At 35.9% G+C, this 20875-nt stretch overlaps 1 protein-coding gene across 2 annotated transcripts in view; it reads left to right on the plus strand.

Annotated features, from left to right (window-relative positions):
- The window catches only part of LOC137250574 (calponin homology domain-containing protein DDB_G0272472), an 86933-nt gene that overhangs the window by 36808 nt on the left and 29250 nt on the right, over window positions 1–20875 (plus strand). The window contains exons 1-2 of one of the 2 annotated variants that reach the window (XM_067783644.1): window positions 2929–3037; window positions 4091–4282. The exons of the other annotated variant lie outside the window; for it this stretch is intronic. Of the exons in view, the coding sequence (XP_067639745.1) occupies window positions 4128–4282 (155 nt within the window). The 5' untranslated portion in view covers window positions 2929–3037; window positions 4091–4127. Of the gene's footprint in view, window positions 1–2928; window positions 3038–4090; window positions 4283–20875 lie in introns of those variants that run through there. 2 annotated transcript variants of the gene reach the window in all.

Raw genomic sequence — 20875 nt, forward strand, 5'->3', positions numbered from 1 at the left:
ACGATCTCTTTTAACGATGTTTTATTTATCTTTTATTTTATTTTTTTAATAAATAAAATCACACGTTCTTTTCTTTATTTTGTTATAATTATAAATCGTCACAGTGGTGTGGTGGTAGCGTGCTGCGCCTACCAAACTGAAGATCCTGGGTTCACGGTCCGAGCAAAGCAACATCAAAATTTTAGAAACAAGTTTTTTAAATTAGAAGAAAGTTTTTCTAAGCATTGTCGCTGCCTCTCGGCTGTGATTTGGCAAGCGCTATAGTGTTGGTTTGTATATGTATAAATGAGTATTGTTTTCGATCACACTTGAGTGATAAATAGGCAGCAGAAGTTCACTGAGGGTCAGTGGACTCCTATTCCCACTGACCCTCTCTCTCCCTCTTTGTAATACTTTACGAAATTTTCTTCATATTGTAACGAATTTAGGGAATTCCGATTTTTATGCACCTTGTGCTAACGTTCGAATCGCTAAACTGTTGAACAAATCACTCCAATATTCAGTATTCCAAACTGGTTTTTATTTACATTACTTTGGGAGTAGTACTTCACAATTATACTTCACAACCAATAGCGTGTTTAAATCAAAACTGATTAGTTATTACTCAGCTTGCGCTGCTTTTATACTCTCGGTTTCCTCGTTCACCCAGTTATCCTAAGGTCTAGTAATTTCGCCGCTTGTACTTTAAATGCGATTTGTTCCATTGGAAAGAGAGTTAAATTTCCTATAAGAATCACTCAAAAAGTGAAAAAACGGTATTTTCGCACAATAGGGTCGTTTGATTATTCCAAGTCACATATGCTGTTTAACAGAGGTATCAAAAATAATGTAATTAATAATAATAATAATAATAATAATAATACTCAACGGATTAATACCCTCCAAAGCCAGCCCAACCGACGCGAGAGGCGCATCCGCATGACGCGCGGATTTGTTTTTGGCGAGTTGTTGATAGGCTGAGGTTAGTTAAGTGTTGAGATCTAAACTGCTCAGCTACAGAATAAAAATCATCAGCTGAGTATTGTACATAACAGTTAGAAATTATGCATATACTACATTGTTAAGTAAGTGAACTTTTTAGTACGTAAACTTTTTATTTTTTTATTTATTTTTGAGACGAGTTAAGATAGGACAGTTTCCTTTATGGTAAAAAGTGAATCCGTTATATCAAATGAACTAGAATGAGTGTTGAAATCATGACACAACACCGAAAAGATTCATTTAATTCGAAATTAGTTCTACACTGCCTCAAAAGAAGAGGTTTGTAATGTCTTGACATTCGTGTTGTGACGTTAAAGTTTACATCGTTTAAGAGAATTGGGCTAGAAATCAGTCCATTCAGTAGTTTAGCCATAAATATTACGCCTAGCATTTCTCTAGGACTTGCAAGAGTTGGAAGATTGATAAGCTTCAACCGACTAGTATAAGGGGGAAGATTTTACGCAGAGTCCCACTAAAAATTTCTTAAAGAGAAAAGTAGAAATTGCTTTTGTACTGATTCAAGTCTATCTGCATGAACTCGATATTTAGAATTCCTGACTATTGATGCGTATTCTAATCGGTCTAATTAAAGTGGTGAAAAGTGCTTTAGTTACATAAGGGTCACTAAATGCTTTGGACCTCCGTTTAACGAATGAAAGAACACCTCTAGCCTTATTGACAGTACCACTAGTATGAAGGTCGAAACTAAGTTTAGTATCTATCGTACCTTCCAAGTGCACAAAATAGTTTAGAAGACAAAAATTATTAATTACATAAGAGGCTGCTGGCAAAGATCTCCGAGAGAGGGACATGAATTTACATTTATTGAGGTTAAGCGGCATTGAATTCACGTTGCACCAATTACCTAGGCAGTTTAAATCCGCTTGAAGCAAGGGACGTTCTTTGATAGACGCATAAGACCTAAAAATATTTACATCATCGGCATACATTAAGATTTTGGAATATTTTATTGTGATACAAATATCATTAATGAATAGCAAGAACAGAATTGGACCTAGATGACTGCCCTGTGGGACGCCAGAGAGAACATCAATGACATTAGAAAGAGTATTTTTAAAAATAACTTTTTGCGTTCCGCCGCAGAGATACCGCGAGATCCACTGGGTGAGACCAGGTTGGAAACCAAGCCGATTAAGCTTGTAGATAAGTAAGGAGTAGGATACCTTGTCAAATGCTTTACTGAAATCGGTATGAATAACATCGGTGTGAAGATTTTCTCTAAATCCATTAGAAACATGAGTTGTGAATTCAAGTAGATTAGTAATAGTAGATTTGCATTTACAGAATCCATGTTGCTGTTCTGCAATCAAAGTAGAAATGGAAAAAGTTAGCTGGTTGGTAGCTATTGCTTCAAACAACTTTGGGATGGCCAACAACTTTGCAATTCCTCTATAGTTTTCTACACACGACCTACTGCCACTTTTTTGAAGGGGTATGAGAAAAGATTTCTTCCAAGCAGAAGGAAAAATTCCAAGTTTTAGGGACAGATTGAATAAATGAGTTAGGGGCTGATAAATGTGTTCAGCGCATTTTTTAAGAAAGCAAGTGGGAATTAAATCAGGACCGTACTTGTAAGATTGCTTCAAAGACGTTAAATATGAAAAAACTTCTTATTGAAATCCAGACACAGACATCGGAAAAGTTCACCAGTTAAAAATTAAATCTGCAAGTGCTTAAATAGTTTAAATATCTAGATTGCACATGCTAAATGTGTAAAATACACTCCGCCTTTTATTAAAGATAAAATTAAAAACAAACCCTCATTTCAGCCTCTAGGTATGAGTGTATATAGATCTCGTGCTTCTATTTGCCTCTAGCCAACAATTAAATTAGAATAGAAGTTAAAGCATATGACAGTGTTGATTAGCTACCTATATATTTTGGCTTTATAAATCTTTCTATTGGCAGTATTATAGTCATTTGCAGTTCGACTTCAGTGAAAGTACCTCGGAAGAAAACAATTGCTATGCTTATACGCATACTGCCGATTGCACAAAGTTTAAAATCACAATAGTTGGTGTTTGCAAAATATAATGTAAGTGTAACAAATTGAACAACCCCACATAGCTTTTTTAAAAAGTTATTTTTTAACAATAATAACCTTAAATGAAAACTCAAAAATGACTCCCTCCGACGCAGCGCTTGTAAGCTGTTTTACGTAAAATACAAGACCAAAACGTGCACTGATAATAAATTTTAAATACACTTCCATAATTAAACAAATAAATATGTAAATTAAAACTGAAAGTTTAGCCACATACAAACAGACGCAGTGATAGCCTAATGTTAGGCCTGCGGTATTAGAAACTTGAAGACTCGAGTTCGAATATCACTCGGGGAGAATATAATTTCTAATTTAAATATACAAAGATATCTGAAGAGATCTTTGGCAGGGTCGAAATAGCTATAATATCAGCCAGTGCTCAGTTTTTCCATCATAATAAAAGCACAAAATTTAATACGAGAAATTATTGTGAATACGTCTCAAACTCACTAAAATTTACGAATTTAAAAAACTGAAAATAAATTGGAGCTATAAAAAACAAGAAAAGAATAGCCATGTGCAATATTGCACTTTCTAATGCCGAAAAAGTTTTCTTCCCTGCAAAAATCGTTGGATCATGTGGTCCACTGGAGTACTTACCATTATACTCCACTGTAATGCAGCAATGGACCAACTCGTGTTTCTACACGAACACAATGGATGCCGATCATTGCTCGTTTTTAACGATTGTAATCACTATACGATGTTTATTGGACTGTGGGTACTCCATGGATTAATCTGATGTAATGCGAAGCTGGAGTATATGGCCCAGTCCTAGGACATCGCAATGTTAATTGGACCTTATTTTTTGTATGAATTGTGGTTAAATTTGGAGTACTCGGTTGGTCCATAGCGAGTACTCTATACATGCATGCATGGGGGACTCACAATTTTTGCAGGGTTTTTATGTTTTGAAAATGACCGCATTTATGATTATTTTAAATGCACAAGATACTCAAATATTCTTTGAAATGCTATGTGGAAACTGCTACTTACAAAGAATAGGTTTTCTTTTATTTTGTAATTTATAAATTTTTTTTGTAGATTTTTATTAAGGAATTAACGTTGCAATAAACCGGAAATGCTGGAACAGGCAGATGAAGCTATCGCTGACTCCGTTGACACCATAAAGACAATTCAACCGGAATCAAAGAAAATATTGGAATATGAAGATAAAACTGCAAGGAGTTCTATTGCGCATTTTAATGCAGATATTTCATTGATTAATATACATTGGTGAGCGTAAAGTTATTTTGAGATGTCATTATTGTTGGCCACCAAAGCATCAAATTATTTGCAAATAACAATAGTGGACATGCTTGGCGTCTTTATTTAAAAACGCGTTTGATTGGTAGAAACTTTCTGAAATTTGTGGAAGATTTTTTTTTTATTTTTATTTTCTTTACATAAGGTCGGTTGAATGTTTGTTCGCATTTTCAATACGAATCTTGCAATCGATTTATAAATAACAACTCATTGAGCTCCAGACGTGAAACTTCACATAAAGGTTAAGACGCCGAGACAGTGCAACAAAAGGGGGAAATATTCCGTTAAGTGGCGCACGGTTCGAAATAATTAGATGAGAACTTAAACCGGCTTTTAGGTATCTTTTCGATGAGCTATAGACTTGAAATTTCAAACTTAATTCAGAGGCCAATGACAGTATAAAATATATTACAACAAGTAAGGAAGGCTAAGTTCGGGTGTAACCGAACATTACATACTCAGCTGAGAGCTTTGGAGACAAAATAAGGGAAATGAACCTAGGGTAACCCTGGAATGTGTTTGTATGACATGGGTATCAAATGGAAGGTATTAAAGAGCATTTTAAAAGGGAGTGGGCCATAATTCTATAGGTGGACGCCATTTCGGGATATCGCCATAAAGGTGGACCAGGGGTGACTCTAGAATCTCTTTGTACGATATGGGTATCACATGAAAGGTGTTAATGAGTATTTTAAAAGGGAGTGGGCCATATTTCTATAGGTGGACGCCATTTCGAGATATCGCCATAGAGGTGGCCAGGGGTGACTCTAGAATGTGTTTGTACGATATGGGTATCAAATGAAAGGCGGTAATGAGTATTTTAAAAGGGAGTGGACCATAGTTCTATAGACGGACGCCTTTTCGAGATATCGCCATAAAGGTGGACCAGGGGTGACTCTAGAATCTCTTTGTACGATATGGGTATCACATGAAAGGTGTTAATGAGTATTTTAAAAGGGAGTGGGCCTTAGTTCTATAGGTGGACGCCTTCTCGAGATATCGCCATAGGGGTGGACCAGTGGTGACTAGAATGCGTTTGTACGATATGGGTATCAAATGAAAGGTGTTAATGATTATTTAAAACGTAGTGTGCCTTTTCGAGATATCGCCATAAAAGTGGATCAGGACTCTAGAATGTGTATGTACGTTATGGGTACCAAATTAAAGGTATTAATGAGGGTTCTAAAAGGGAGTGGGTCTTAGTTGTATATGTCAAGGCGTTTTCGATATATCGACCAAAATGTGGACCAGGGTTACCCAGAACATCATCTGTCGGGTACCGCTAATTTATTTATATATGTAATACCAAGAACAGTTTTCCTGCCATGATTCCAAAGGCTTTTGATTTCGCCCTGCAGAACTTTTTCATTTTCTTCTACTTAATATAGTAGGTGGCACACACATTTTACAAAGTTTTTTTCTAAAGTTATATTTGCGTCAATAAACCAATCGAATTACCATGTTTCATCCCTTTTTTCGTATTTGGTATAGAATTATGGCATTTTTTTCATTTTTCGTAATTTTCGATATCGAAAAAGTGGGCGTGGTTATAGTCCGATTTCGGCCATTTTTTGTACCAAGATAAAGTGAGTTCAGATAAGTACGTGAACTAAGTTCAGTAAAGATATGTCGATTTTTGCTCAAGTTATCGTGTTAACGGCCATGCGGAAGGACACACGGACGACTGTGTATAAAAACTGGGCGTGGCTTCAACCGATTTCGCCCATTTTCACAGAAAACAGTTAACGTCATAAAATCTATGCCCTTACCAAATTTCACAAGGATTGGTAAATTTTTGTTCGACTTATGGCATTAAAAGTATTCTAGACGAATTAAATGAAAAAGGGCGGAGCCACGCCTATTTTGAAATATCCTTTTATTTTTGTATTTTGTTGCACCATATCACTACTGGAGTTGAATGTTGGCATAAATTACTTATATACTGTAAAGATATCAAATTTTTTGCTAAAATTTGATTTAAAAAATAATAATTTTTTCTAAAAGTGGGCGTGTTTGCTATCCGATTTTGCAAATTTTTATTTAGCACACAAATAGTAATATGAGTAACGTTTCTGCCAAATTTCATCATGATATTTTCAACGACTGTCAAATTACAGCTTGCAAAACCTTTAAATTACCTTATTTTAAAAGTGGGCGGTGCCATGTCCATTGTCCAAAATTTTACTAATTTTCTATTCTACGTCACCAAGTTTCAACGCTTTATCCGTCTTTGGTAATGAATTATCGCACTTTTTCTGTTTTTCGAAATTTTCGATATCGAAAAAGTGGGCGTTGTTGCAGTCCGATTTCGTTCATTTTAAATAGCGATCTGAGATGAGCGCTCAGGAACCCACATACCAAATTTCACCAAGATACCTCACAATTTACCAAGTTATCGTGTTTACGGACGGACGGACGGACGGACGGGCATGGCTAAATGAATTTCTTTTTTCGCCCAGATCATTTTGATATATAGAAGTCTATATCTATCTCGATTAGTTTATGCCGTTACGGATTGCCGTTATGCGAACAAAGTTAATATACTCTGTGAGCTCTGCTCAGCTGAGTATAAAAAGGAACATTAGAATAATATTCTATTTTGCATATAGGTATATAAAAAATAAGACACAAATTTACACATATGACTATGTTTGATCGACTGATCGGATGTTCAAAAACTGAAGTATAATAGAGGATATACAAGAAAGTAAACAATACAAAATACCATAAGTATAAACAAATTTTTGCAATAACCCTAATACATAGAACTACGAACAATGAAACAGAAAAAATAGTGCATGAATAATAACTGTGGTGTTTAGTTGATGTCATTGCAATCGCAATACAGTAGACGATCACAAATTGTTTTTAGGGTGATTCTAATTTCTGAAAAATTCTAATTCCTGTACGTTTTTTATTTGTATAAAACCTTACAAATTAAGTCAATTTGCATTAAAAAACTACAAAGAAATTTGGTATTATTCAATATTATTCACAAAAACGAGAAAACATAAGGTAACTTCAGTACAATACATATCGCATGTGTTTTTTTTTATTAAATATACATATATACGCTGAATCAAAAAAAGATCCAAAAAACAAAAACCGCTAACCGCTTCCCTTGAACACCTTTGTCAAGCTTTTCCAAGATCTGAACTTTGGTTTCCAAGGACAAAGTATTTTTCTTACGTTTATTTGGCATTTCAGCGAATTACTTTTACCTTAAAACAAACAATGGCAAAACACGTGCACGCGTATCGAATTTCACACAAAAACTAACAAAAACTCTACAGAACCGCGACGAAAATAAATAGGGGATTCCCCTTTTTATTATTTTGCTACCAAAAAACAAAATACGCTCAGAAATTAGAATTTTCAATTCTAATTTCAGAGCGTGTAATGTATTGAAAAAGTTGATTGAAATGTCTGGACATTATAATTACTGAAGGTTCTAATTTGTGAACGACTATTGTATTCTTATAAAGCAAAATCTAGAACAAAATGAGTTTCGCAGTAACCTCATCAACAAACTTATACGAAATTTCAAAATAAGAACCTCTAATGAAGAGGTAACATGTGAAACGACATTTTTGAACTTTCTGACCCCGGTTTTTAAGTAATATGTAGTATTTTTGTTTTTTCTTTAGTGCAAAATCATATATAATTTTATAATAATAATATCAGTTATTATTTGGTAATTTGTTTTGAATTTTAAACTTAAATTTTAGGGGTGATTCGGGAAAAAATGGCTTGTAAATAACAGGTACCCTATTATGTGTACACATGATTTGATTGTTACTAACTCCTGTAGAACTTATACAGAGCGTTCCAATGAGATTTGATCGTGATTCAGGGCTAGATAGCTAAATGTAACGCTACTACTATGTCTGTGTACAAGGACACTTTTTCCGCTGTGTTTTAATCCATTTATATAAAGAAAGTGTTTAAAATATTTAAATTTTTTTATTTAATAAAGGCACCCAATTTTCGGGCAGACAAGGTCCTCCTGTTACGCTAGAGTGTATATATTACAGAATGCAACTTACTGACCTACATCTACACCCCCTGCATGATATCAAAACTTCAGTTCTAAAAAAATAGTTCTATAAGCTTAGTGATAGAACTTTACAAAAAAAATATCGATACCGGTACACATATAAAATAATCGGATCAAAGTATCGATGCCAGTACTCATACGCAGTAAAAAGTATCGAGTATACTCGATCCAAGTGAGTACTGCGGAAGGTTTATCAAAAGTGTAAAAACTTTTTTTTTTAATGAGATCTTATGTTTTGAATTTAGTAGAAAACAAGTAAGGTAGTTAAAGTTTGGATAAAACCGAACACTATATACCTAATTGTGTGCTCTTACATACATTTTAGGGAAACGACACGAACATTAAATGATTTGATCGACTTACGGTATTTAAAAAAAGTGTTTTTAAGTCAGAAAAAAGTTTTTCTAAACGGGTCGCCCCTCGGCAGTGGTTTGGCAAGCACGCCGAGTATATTTTTTCCATGAAAGTTTCGCAGTGAAAATTCATCCACCTTGCAGATGCCGTCAGAACCGGCATGAAATATGCAGGTTTTGACCTCTCAATTTGTAAGGAAAATAAAAAATAGCACGACGCAAATTTAGAGAGAAGCTCGGTCTAGATATCCTCGGAGGTAAATCGCGTCAAGTATTTTTTTCACGGCACTAAACGATTTTTGGAGAAATTAACTAAATATAAGGGGATCATAACGATTTTTCTATTTTTTAACTTTTGTACTTTTTACTACCATATCTCTACTGGAAGTATTGTTACGTACCAAATATATATATGTACATTAGGGCGGGTCGATTTAAAAATCGCTCATTGCTCTATAAAATCGTATTCTAGGGATCAAAATAAGAAACTTTGCCGAACGAACCATACCTCTAAAACGAATTCTGATGTCCCCCAATTCGGGTCGAACTTTTGGGTATGGTCAAATTTTGAAAAATCCCACTTTGACCCATTTAGAGTGCTCCAATCGAGTCCAAATGTATGACCAACCCTCACTAACTTTGGAGGCCCGACCCACCGATGCCAGTGGCACACCCCCTAGAACCCCCCTGGGGGTTCACCATACAAACATTTCAAAAAATCGCCGGTTTTGCACTTTAAATGAAAAAATCAGCACAAACATATCCATACCAATTGAAGAGAGTTGCACCACTGCGTATAGGTAACATTTTATTATTACGTATAAACAAATAAAAAAAATTGCAATAAAATAATTTGAAATGTTTGTATGGTGAACCCCCAGAGGGTTCCAGGGGGTGTGCCACTGGCATCGGTGGGTCGGGCCTCCAAAGTTAGTGGGGGTCGGTCATACATTTGGACTCGATTGGAGCACTCTAAATGGGTCAAAGTGGGATTTTTCAAAATTTGCCCCTACCCAAAAGTTCGACCCAAATTGGGGGACATCAGAATTCGTTTTAGAGGTATGGTTCCTTCGGCAAAGTTTCTTATTTTGATCCCTAGAATATGATTTTCACAGAGCAATTTTTTTGCCTCCCCACAAATCGACCCGACCTAATGTACATATATTGATCATTTCTTTAAGATTAAAACTGTAAGCCCATTTTTTTTCAAAGTAGGCGTGGTCCTTATCCGATTTTGATCGGATCAATATATAATATTGCAATAGATTTTGGTTTACGGCTTGCAAAACTTTTAAATTTTCTTCTGCTTAATAAGGGCGGCGCGACTCTCATTTTATAAAATTGTAACAAACTTATATTGCACCTCGTAACTTTTTTTTATCCATTCGTCAAGTTCCCCCACTTCATCAGTATTTGTTAAAGCATGATTTCGACCATTTTCAATACCAATATATCGTCAACGTCTGTAAAAGCTGCTAACTCCATCCACTAAAGTTTCCTAGAAGAACGAAATGTAAATGTATTGAAATTTTATGGTGTTAGCGGTTTTTCATTATTTTGTTGAAGTTAGTGATTCTGTACAATAAACACGTACTTTCCTTTTACCACCATATGCAGAAATCGTGTCCCATTCAACCGTTATCAAAAAGTCGGTTTAAATTGAGTGCGAAGCTTTTACCGCATCGTCGACGATCTCATTTTATGCTCAAGGTGTTAATGGACTGAACTTTGTTTGTCTTAAACATGTCGACCATCAGCACTTGGTAAAGTATCGGGGAGAAGTATCGAGGTAAAGTATCGATACTTTACTCAGTATTGGAAAAAAGTATCGAGTACGAAATACTCAAGTATTTTTTGGAAAATTATCGATACTACTTACTCAGTACTCGTATCGTTCTATCACTACATAAACATATCTATTAGCTAGTTGCAGAGCAACTATTTACAATTGACGTGTTCACTTGTGTGTACTTAAAACTGCTTAAAACTATAAAACACCAAACAATTTTCGCATAGCAGCTCAGCTTAGAACACTTGTGCAAAACCGGGTAAATAATAGTTATGTCAATCATTTGCTAAAGCTACCTCAACAAAAGCAAACATAAATCTAGTTATTCTCATTTAAAAACTATGATTTATATTGAGAGAATGCCCAAATAAAGTTTAAAGCAGCAAAAGAAGCTAAGTACGAGCTATTTATAAGTTGATTACCATTCATTTCATTTCATGTTCATTTTTTTATACTTTTGTATACTTTTAAACTTAGAAAAAGTCTTCACCGCCCACCGATGGGTGTCGAGAAGCGCCTAAGGAACTCTTCACTATTACCGGACCATTTCGTGTTCCGTTTCTTTATTAGTTACCTAGTTCGCTGTCTAACTGGAGCCCTCGATGTTTTTCAATGAGACTCTTTGTGCTGTGAATTTTAACTCGTCCCATCACGCTTCGCTTCCCGCCTCCTCTTCCAGCGGAAATATTCCTATATCTGTTTTCTAAGAGGACTCAGATCCTTGCTCCACCATGGAGCTTTGCTCTACATCTGAATCTTTTTAGATGCGAAGCTCAATGCGCTTTTGGTTGAGAACGGTATAAATCTCAAGTTGAAAGATTGCTTGAAATTTAATAAATGTCCTAGCTCTAAACTCGAGCTATAATGTGACTTAAGGAGAAATATTAATTGGGTATTCTGAAAACAAAGCTATATGAGAGTTGACTTTCATCAATCTCTTGTATGCTTATAGCAAACTGTAATAGTTGTTGTCACTTATGTATAACAACTTTTACGCAATTAGCTACCTATCAAAAAAGGCTGGGTTAGTCCTGTGTTACAACAAGTTATTTCGCTAAAGCACAGTACTGCGTCGTAAGAAGCGGCTGATAAAAGTCCATACTTACATTGATTTTGGTAATCAAATTATACTTCTTCTCAAGTCAGCGTTTAAAATTATCTAGATAGCATCTGGAAAGGCCCATGTGGCTCCTATACCGAACTTTCTACTCCGACAACATCTAGTAAACATTTTAAAGTCCCCTAAGATCACCTGAATAGAATTTTCTATTAAAAATGTTCTAGTTTTGAACCCACGAAGCATCTTTAAAAAACCTGGGCAGTCTATTCTCAGCACCTAGAATGAATTTCATATACAGCCAGAACATGGAATAGCCTAGGACCTAGTCGACCTACTCATCAAAACGTTTTCAACCCGGTCAATACTCGTACAACTTGGAAAGTTTCAATTGCATTCCTAATCCAGTAATTGATAGGAATACTGTTCTTCAGAGCCTTCTAGCTTTCAAACCGATTTTTTCTCCTGGTCCAGATGGTGTTCCTAGTTGTGTGCTCAAATACTGTGCAGTTAATTTATCTGAGCCGATATATAAATTATTCCAATTATCTATGGAATCTGCCACTTCTCCATTGATCTGGAAGAACTCATTTATTACACCTTTGCGCAAAAAAGTGCTAGGTCTAGTATCGAGAACTATAGAGGTATAGCTAAGCTTTCAGCTATTTCCAAAACACTTGAGCAAATAATTACAAGTCAACTTCAACACATGTGTAGCTTCATATTATCGCCCTACCAACAAGGTTTTGTGCAGCGTAGATCAACCACTACCAACTTGCCAGAGTTCACTTCTTGTGTAATGGATGGATTTTTAAATAATAGGCAAACGATTGTGTACCGACTTCAGTAAAGCGTTTGACTCTGTCAATCATGAGCTTTTAATTTAAGTAGAAACTTGATTTACTTGGGTTTCCGAAGCATTTATTTGTATAACTCGCAAGCTACCTCGCGAATCGGACTCAACAAGTTTTGTTTAAAAACAGTATTTCAAGGTTGTTTTATGTAACGCCTGGTGTGCCCCATGGTAGTCATTTGGGTCCATTACTTTTTACCTTATTTATAAATGACTTACCACAAATTCTCATACATTCCCGAACTCGTATGTATGCGGATGATGTCAAACTTTGCTATTCAAACTTGCCTTCGCAGTCTTCGCGCGTGGATCTTCTACAGGCAGACTTTAACTCATTTCAATTTACTAGTTTTGAACTGCTCGAAATGCAAACTAATAACATTACACCGAGTGAAGCCAAGTTTGACATCGTATCTAAACAGCACGCCTGTGGAGCGTATATCTGTTGTAAGTAGGGTTGCCAGATTGGAACGACAGCAGACCCGCAGATTTTTTCTTGTTAAGGGGCCCCATTTCGAAAATAATTTGCAGTTCAATTTAACTCCGCAGTCAATACTAATGTAACTGTGGTGATGACATACTCCATGATAAACTTATGTTAATTCAGCTATGGCTACATTCAATTCATCGGGAGAATCTACAAAATTAAGATATTTTTATTCGTCATCAATTAAAAAACGAATTATATTACCTTTTCTTATTAAAAAAGCTGACATAATTTCACTTGTTGCAACGTCCTTTGCTGTTTTGCGGTGCGAATCACTATTCAAATGGCTTTTTACTGCCTTTTCCCCGTCGTGTTTCACTGTAAATCTGGTTTTACATATTGCACATTCTGCAGTAGATGTGTCCACTTTTCTAATCCAAGTGCCGAACTTATCGTCAGCCAGCCAAGAATCTTTGAAACAACAATACGATTTCTTTTTTCGTGGCGTTGGCATTTTTGGATAAATTAAATCAATTTATAAATACGCGCAAGTTATTGCAAATTTTTGTAAAACAGCTGTTTTGCTTAGGGAATGGTGTTGCCTATCGGATCGATAATAGCTTCGATAACGATAGGGTGGTAATGTACCAAAACTAGATACGTCTTTAATAGCTTCGATAAATATAGGGTTGTGCAAATCTACCAAAAGTAGATACGTCTTTAATTTACAAACCTTCTATCATGAATACTCTTGGCCTATAAAAATTAATAATACAAAAATTAGAAAAATGTCCCTGAAATTCCCGGAGAAATTGATGGTTAACCCGGAGCCCGGAGATTTCGCTTGAAACCCGGAGAATCCGGGTGAAACCCGTACATCTGGCAAGCCTACAACTTGTAAGTGATCTAGACGTTCTTTTTGATCCAAAACTAACTTTTGATACATATATACGAAAGCAACGGGTATACTCAGATTCGTGAAGCGATGGGCTAAGGAGTTTAATGATCCGTATTTGACTATGACCATCTACACATCGTTGGTACGTTGGTGCCCAGGGTATCAAAACTTTATAAAGCGTATAGAATCGATTCAGCAGCAATTCATTATATTTGCACTACGTGGTCTTAACTGGGATTTAAGTATGCATTTGCCACCATATCGAAATAGGCTTCTCCTTATTAGTCCGCCAACCCTAGAAAATCGAAGAACTTTACTCCGGGTAATGTTCATTCATAAGCTCATTGTGGGCGAGATTGACTCCTCTGATCTTGTTAGTCAACTAAATTATGCTGTTCCTGGTAGAAAGTTCAGGCATTTTGTGCCTTTTCATTTACCAATTTGCCGGCAACTTGTATAACTGCACCAGCTTTTAATGTTCGTTTACCGCGTTGCATAGTTCTATACTCTCACGTCTGGCCTGATATTTTGAACTCTCTTTCATATGTATGGTTTAATTTAATATATACATTTGTATTTAATTATTTATTTTTAATTGCATCATTAATTTATGTTGATATTTATCTTAGTAGTCGACCGCTTTGTGTCTGTGTCGACTTTAATCTAAATAAAAAAAAGCACACCTAGATAAAATTTTCTATTCGAGTACGACACAAAATAAGTTACGTAGGTTCTCATTATACGTGCGCTGTAACCCACCTTCTACTGTTGATAAGACATTTAACTTCTTCAAAATGTATAAAATATTGTCTTAAGCATGTTAGGCCTTATTGTTTGTTACGTCCTTAGGTGGTATTTTTTGGTGAAGCTTTTTGTTAGATTGCTGGCTTAACTATTCGAATTGATGGGAAAACTAACATCAAAATTGTTTTTCTTTATCATAAAAATTATTGTTCTGGCCTTGAGCTCGCATCGAGCCTTGAATTCTAAAATCAAAATAATTTCCAAAAACGGGGCACGCCCTTTAACAGTAGTTAGAAAAACGTTCCGATTATATTTTTGTCTTGCAAAACTTCTCAGCAAAATTCATCCGCCTTAGCAGAAAACGTGTAGGTCTGCCAATTTGTAGAAAATATTTAAAAGCAGCACAGCACAAATTGGAAGAGAAGCTCGGAAGAGAAAAAAAAAAATGGGAACAATTCAAGCTTTTCATGTTCTTACTTTTTTGTTCTTGAACTGACAACCATTTTCTTGGTCGGCAACGGCTAGTCTTAAAATATGAACAAATGTTCTATTAATGAGAACAATGTTCTTAAATTAAGAACAATGTTCTTAAATTAAGTTCAAGAAAAAAGAAACGGTATAATTAGTGTGCACTACAATGTTAAATACAACATTTGGCACAAGTTATCAAACAGTTGTAGTGGCCCAGCGGCTATGATGTTGCGGTTACGATCGTATGGCGCGAGTTCGATCACCGTCAAACTCTGAAGTTTCTTAAAACAATTTTTTTATATTCTGTTTTTTTTTTTAACTCTTATTTGTCGTTCTAAAATATATTGTTCTAAATATATATTCAGATTGCATCATAAAAAGAATTTCTCAATGAGAGATAAAAAAAACCCATATTATGCGTTTTTTCTAATCTTTTGGAATTTAATAGTAATTTTTTTGTTATTAATATTTTTATTAATGACAAAAAAATTATTTATTAATAAAAAAAAATAAATAAATGGTACGTTCCCACTACCACCAATGATCAAGCACAAACCCTTCTTGAATTGAGACCACAAATCGTTCTTGCAGCGTGAGAACGAAAAATGAAATGAGCACAGAAGGTTCACACATCAATACCAAAGTGGTTATAAAATACGAACGGTGTGCTTCGAAAAACTGTTCTTAAAACAAGCCCATCGGTCACCAGTTAAGAAAAAACGTACTTAGCAGACTTTTGTCAACGAATGTTCTTAATTTTGAACTTGTTTGGTGCGTTTTAGAATGATTTTTTCTCTGAGTGTACTGTGATAATCCCGAAATAATTCTAAAAAAAGTACCGATAGTATACCCAAAAACCCCCAATAATCTCGCAAAAACAATCCCAAAATGATTGAAAACCAGTTCCGAAATTATTCGAAATAACTAGTTTTATTCGAACCCGAAATTATTCTCAAGTTACCGGAAAATTACCCCCAATAGATCCCGAAAACCATTTCTAAATGGTCTCAAAGTGGCCTCCACATATTCCAAAAGTAATCCTACTTTTAACAAGTTGAATGGACCTCAAACTATATGACTAAAATACCAGAAGCAGGTGAAGAGAGGTATCGAAAAAGGAAGAAAAATTAAAAAAATTCAGTATTTGGACAAAATATGTACTTCAAATAAGAAGTAGTATGCAATTTTGGGCTGACACATTAGCAAGTCGAGCTGAAACGGCAGCCAGATTAAATAATATGAGGGAACTCTATGAGATTAGTAGGGAACTCACCGGAAAATACAGGAGTGGTCAAAAACCTGTAAAAGACTTAAACGGAAATCTTATTACTGAAAGCGAACAACAAATGAGTGTATGGGTGGAACACTTCAAGAAAGTATTAAATAATACTGTAGGTGAAGCGACCTTAAATTCCAACACTATTGCTGCAAACTACAACAGCCAACCCCACTTCAATGGGGTAAACAGCGCGCCCCCTACGAAAAATGAAATAATTTCAGCAATCAAGTCCTTAAAAAAGGGCAAGGCCCCAGGAACTGATGACATATATGCTGAATACCTCATAGCAGATCCAGATACCGCAGCTGAAACCTTACTTCCAATCTTCCGTCAGGTATGGGAAGAAGAATCCTACCCTCGTCAGTGGAATGAAGGCATACTTGTAAAAGTCGCAAAAAAGGGAGATACCTCTGATTGTAACAACTACAGAGGTATCACCTTACTCTCGATTCCTAGCAAAGTGTTCTCCGCGATCTTACTGTCCCGAATTCAAGAGGCGGTGTATGGAACTCTAAGAGAAAATCAGTTTGGCTTTAGACAAAACCGATCCTGTGTTGATCTAATAAATACCGTCCGAATCATTGTTGAACAATGCTGTGAATACAGAACATCAGCTTATTTACTTTTTATCGACTTTAAAAAGGCTTTTGATAGTCTCGACAGGAAATATATTTGGGAAATACTACGAAAACGAGGGATGCCCAATAAAATAATCAACATTATAAAGGCAATGTATGCCGAATTTAAGTGCCGGGTCAGTCACGATGGGCGCCTCTCAGAACCCTTCGAAATTAAAAGCGGGGTGCGACAGGGATGCATACTCTCGCCGCTATTGTTTATCTTGGCATTAGACGAGATTATGAGGAACGCAGAAAATGATGGACACGGTGTACAGTGGACGCCTTTCACTCAGCTAGGGGATTTAGAATATGCAGACGATGTCTGTCTGCTAAGCCACAGAAGTACTGAGCTTCAACACAATTTAGAAGCTGTCAACACACATGCAATGGAGGCCGGACTAAGCATCAATACAGCGAAAACCAAAGTCATGAGATGCGGCTATAGTATTTCATCAAGGCCATTGACGCTTACGGTTGACGAAAATGAAATCGAAGGTGTAGAGTCCGTTGTTTATCTTGGTAGTATTGTCTCAAATGTGCAGATGAGGACGTTCAGTCTCGCATAAACAAAGCAAGAATGGTTTTTGGGCAACTGGCAAACGTGTGTAGGTCCAGCCAAATATCTTTAAAAACGAAGCTTCGACTGTTTAATTCGAATGTTAAATCAGTACTGTTTTATGCTTGCGAGACGTGGAAAAGCTCAACTTCAATTCAGAAACGTCTACAAGTTTTTATTAATAAATGTCTGCGCCGAATCCTGAAAATTCGATGGCCGGAAAGAATTTCAAATGACGACTTATGGTCTAGAACAAATCAACCTAAGGCTACCACAGAAATAACCAAGCGTAAATGGTCGTGGATTGGTCACACTCTCAGAAGACCTCCAGTAAATATAGCCAGACAAGCATTGCGATGGAATCCACAAGGAAGCCGACGACCTGGTGCACCTGCGAAAACTTGGCGCAGAACTGTGGATAAAGAACTCGAAGACGCAGGATATACGTGGAATGACATCACAAGAACTGCACCTAACAGAATAAGATTTAAGTCGGTGGTCGAGGCCCTATGCTCCAATAGGAGTTGAGGAGGATGATGATGATGATGATGATGCAATTTTGAGAAAGGGAGAAAAGAAATAAAGGAACGGAGAGGGGAACGTTTTAGGAAAATGAATAGCGGTAAGGTGAGGGAAAGAGGAGAGAGAGTGGCAGAGACGGACAGTAAGATGAAGAGGAAGAGAAAGTAAGATTAGATAAAAAGAGAGTGGTATGGCTTGAGAAAGTGAGTGAATATCAGAAAAAGAGAAGGAAGTAAGAGAAAAAGTGAGCGAAAAAGGGGGAAAGGGAAAGGTTTTGTGGAAAAACGGGTGAGGGAGTGAAAGAAGGAAAGAGTAAGGGAAAGAGACGGAGAGCAGAAAATAAAAGGGAAATGGAGTGGGAGCTAGAAGCCGGAAACCGAAGGTAAAGGAAATGGTGAAATGAAAGAGGACAGGAAAGGAGAGGGTGAAGTAAGAGGGAGAAATGGCAGTGGAAAATTAATAATCAGTTTAAAAGGTAGAGAAAGGTAAAAGTAGAAGGAATCAAAGAAAAACAAACAGGGAAAGGCAGGAAATTACCAAAAGGGAATGGAGGAAAGCCAGACAGAAGAGTAGAAAAAGGAAAAGATAAAAATATAAGGAACGGAGAGAGTAATAGCAATAAAAAAAACCGCAAAAAAGGAAGAAACAGATGGAGAGAAAGCGGTAGAACCAAATGAAATTATTTTCATATTAGGCTAAGCCCCCTAAAGGAAAGCAAAGGATTGTTGGTGCATCAATTCTGTTCAACTGTCAACTAAAATGTTTAATTTAAAAATATTCTAAACCAAAAACAACTTCCTTCAGAACAGCACTTCCACACGCAGCTGCTGCGTTCATTAAAATCTTCAGAATGAGAAAAACACTTGTTTTACAAAGTTGAAAATTACCTCAAGCTGTTACACATCAACCCTTCTACACATACTTGTATCTTTTTTTGTCTATACGCATACATTATAAGCAAGAATTACAAACAATTATATTGTTGTTATCAAGCCAAAACATTATTCCTTGCAAGCAACAATTAGTTAACTCACAACGAGCATTAAACTCTACCCCAACCCTGCATTGCAACGAAATCTGTATTGTTTTTGTTGGTCCTCGTCAGTTTAAGCTTTTTGTGCCGAGCTATTGAAGAAAGTATTTATATTTGTATAAACGAGTTGCTCTTGTCTTGTATTTATGAGTCTCATAAAACTCAATGTTACACGCAAAATTAATGTCAACTTGGTTTCCATGTTGTTTTTGTATGCACGTTATAGGTACGCTCTGTGTCATGTTGGTTTGTTTTTATTTTTACAAATTTTTCCCACAACAATCAACCAAACAACACCTCGTGCTTTTTTCCAAATTCACTACTATACCTGACGTCGCACAGTGCATGATTTTGATGTGCTGTGGTATAAGAAATGTCCGAAAAGCAGATGAGACTATATCTATTGCTGATTAAAATATCGCCCTATCTTGGTTGCCGTTTCGAAAACAACCAATCGCAGCAAACGTTGGAATAATGTCCTACTTCAGAGTTTGATTCAAAAATGCCCTATTTAAAAATTCGTTTAAAGAAGGCGTTTTTGAAACAAATTCTGGAAGAGGATGTTATTGAAAAGTATTCTCAGATAATACTGAAATAGGGTGATACTCCACTCAGCTGTCGATAGAAAAGGCCAATAAATGGTGAAAAGGTTGAAGCAAGCCCGCATAGAGCATAGCGAGATTTTTTTAGAAAATTTCAGCAATTGAAAGAGCTGCACTCAAGAAACCATTATTCCAAACGCAGAATATGTCTCGCGGAAAAAAATTTCAAAAAAATTATTCCCATTTTCCTTTCCACCTTGTACCTAAAGTACAAAAAAAATTGAAAAATTGTTGATGATCTATAACTTCCCAATAACGACTTGTATCAGTGACTGTGACAGAACAGTGACATCATTCAAATCGCAGTTCACAATCACTTTTACTCATAATCCGGATCACAGGCCCAATTACACCTCCCCACAACTGAATGAATCCGTGATTTGTGCTGCAATCTACTACTAGAGGTCGCAGTAAAGGCTACGCAGCTATTGCTTGATGTCGCATAGCCGCTTACGTATCAGTTTACTGCGACATCTAGTGCCATTTAGTCGCAGCACAAATCACAGTGTCATTGGTTCATACAAATAATAACACATGGGCTTCGCATGACTTTGTCAATATTCAATCATCGCTGGATTTCGGGTTCAAATCCCACTCCAGGACAAAGGCTTTTTTAAAGGATTTACAAGGTATAATCGTAGCGTTTGTCGCCTTGTACGTCCAGATGTCGCGTTGTTTAAATTTTTCCCAAATTATAAAAAAAAGTAGTATTGTTTAAATTTGAAGAAAATTGCCACTGCTATTTTTCTGGTTCACTTTAGGCTATAAGCTCCTTTTGCTATCCAACTCTTTACCATAAAAAAATCTATTCCCATTTTGTCCATCGCCACCTCAAAATCGTGCACTATGCGCACTTTAAGCAATTTACTACAGTTTTAATTTTCATTGTTATTTAAGTTCTTATTTGTACATACTTAATTTAAAAGTAAAGTAGTCTGAAATATTTTAAGTCGCATCGTTTTATCGCTAAGAAAATATTTGTCAAGCACTTCGTATATCGTCAAAATACTTCTTATCCTTAAGAAAAGTGTTTGAAGTTGCAAAACTAAAAGAAAAGAAAAGGAATAATATAATTGTATCATACAAATATTTTACTTCATCCTAACAATTTCTTAAAGTCATTATACCTGTCGCTCTCACTAACTCATTTCCTCTTAAATACGACTTTTAGTCACGTATTTGACAGAGACTTTTTAATTGACTTGACTGTATGACATCGAATCGCAAATAATTCTGTAAATGAGCGTACACTTAACTTAGAAGGTGCACGCACTTGGAAAAACAAATTTTTTTTTCCTTTTC

The sequence above is a fragment of the Eurosta solidaginis genome, chromosome 1, assembly GCF_040869045.1.
Source record: "Eurosta solidaginis isolate ZX-2024a chromosome 1, ASM4086904v1, whole genome shotgun sequence".
Lineage (NCBI taxonomy): Eukaryota > Metazoa > Arthropoda > Insecta > Diptera > Tephritidae > Eurosta > Eurosta solidaginis.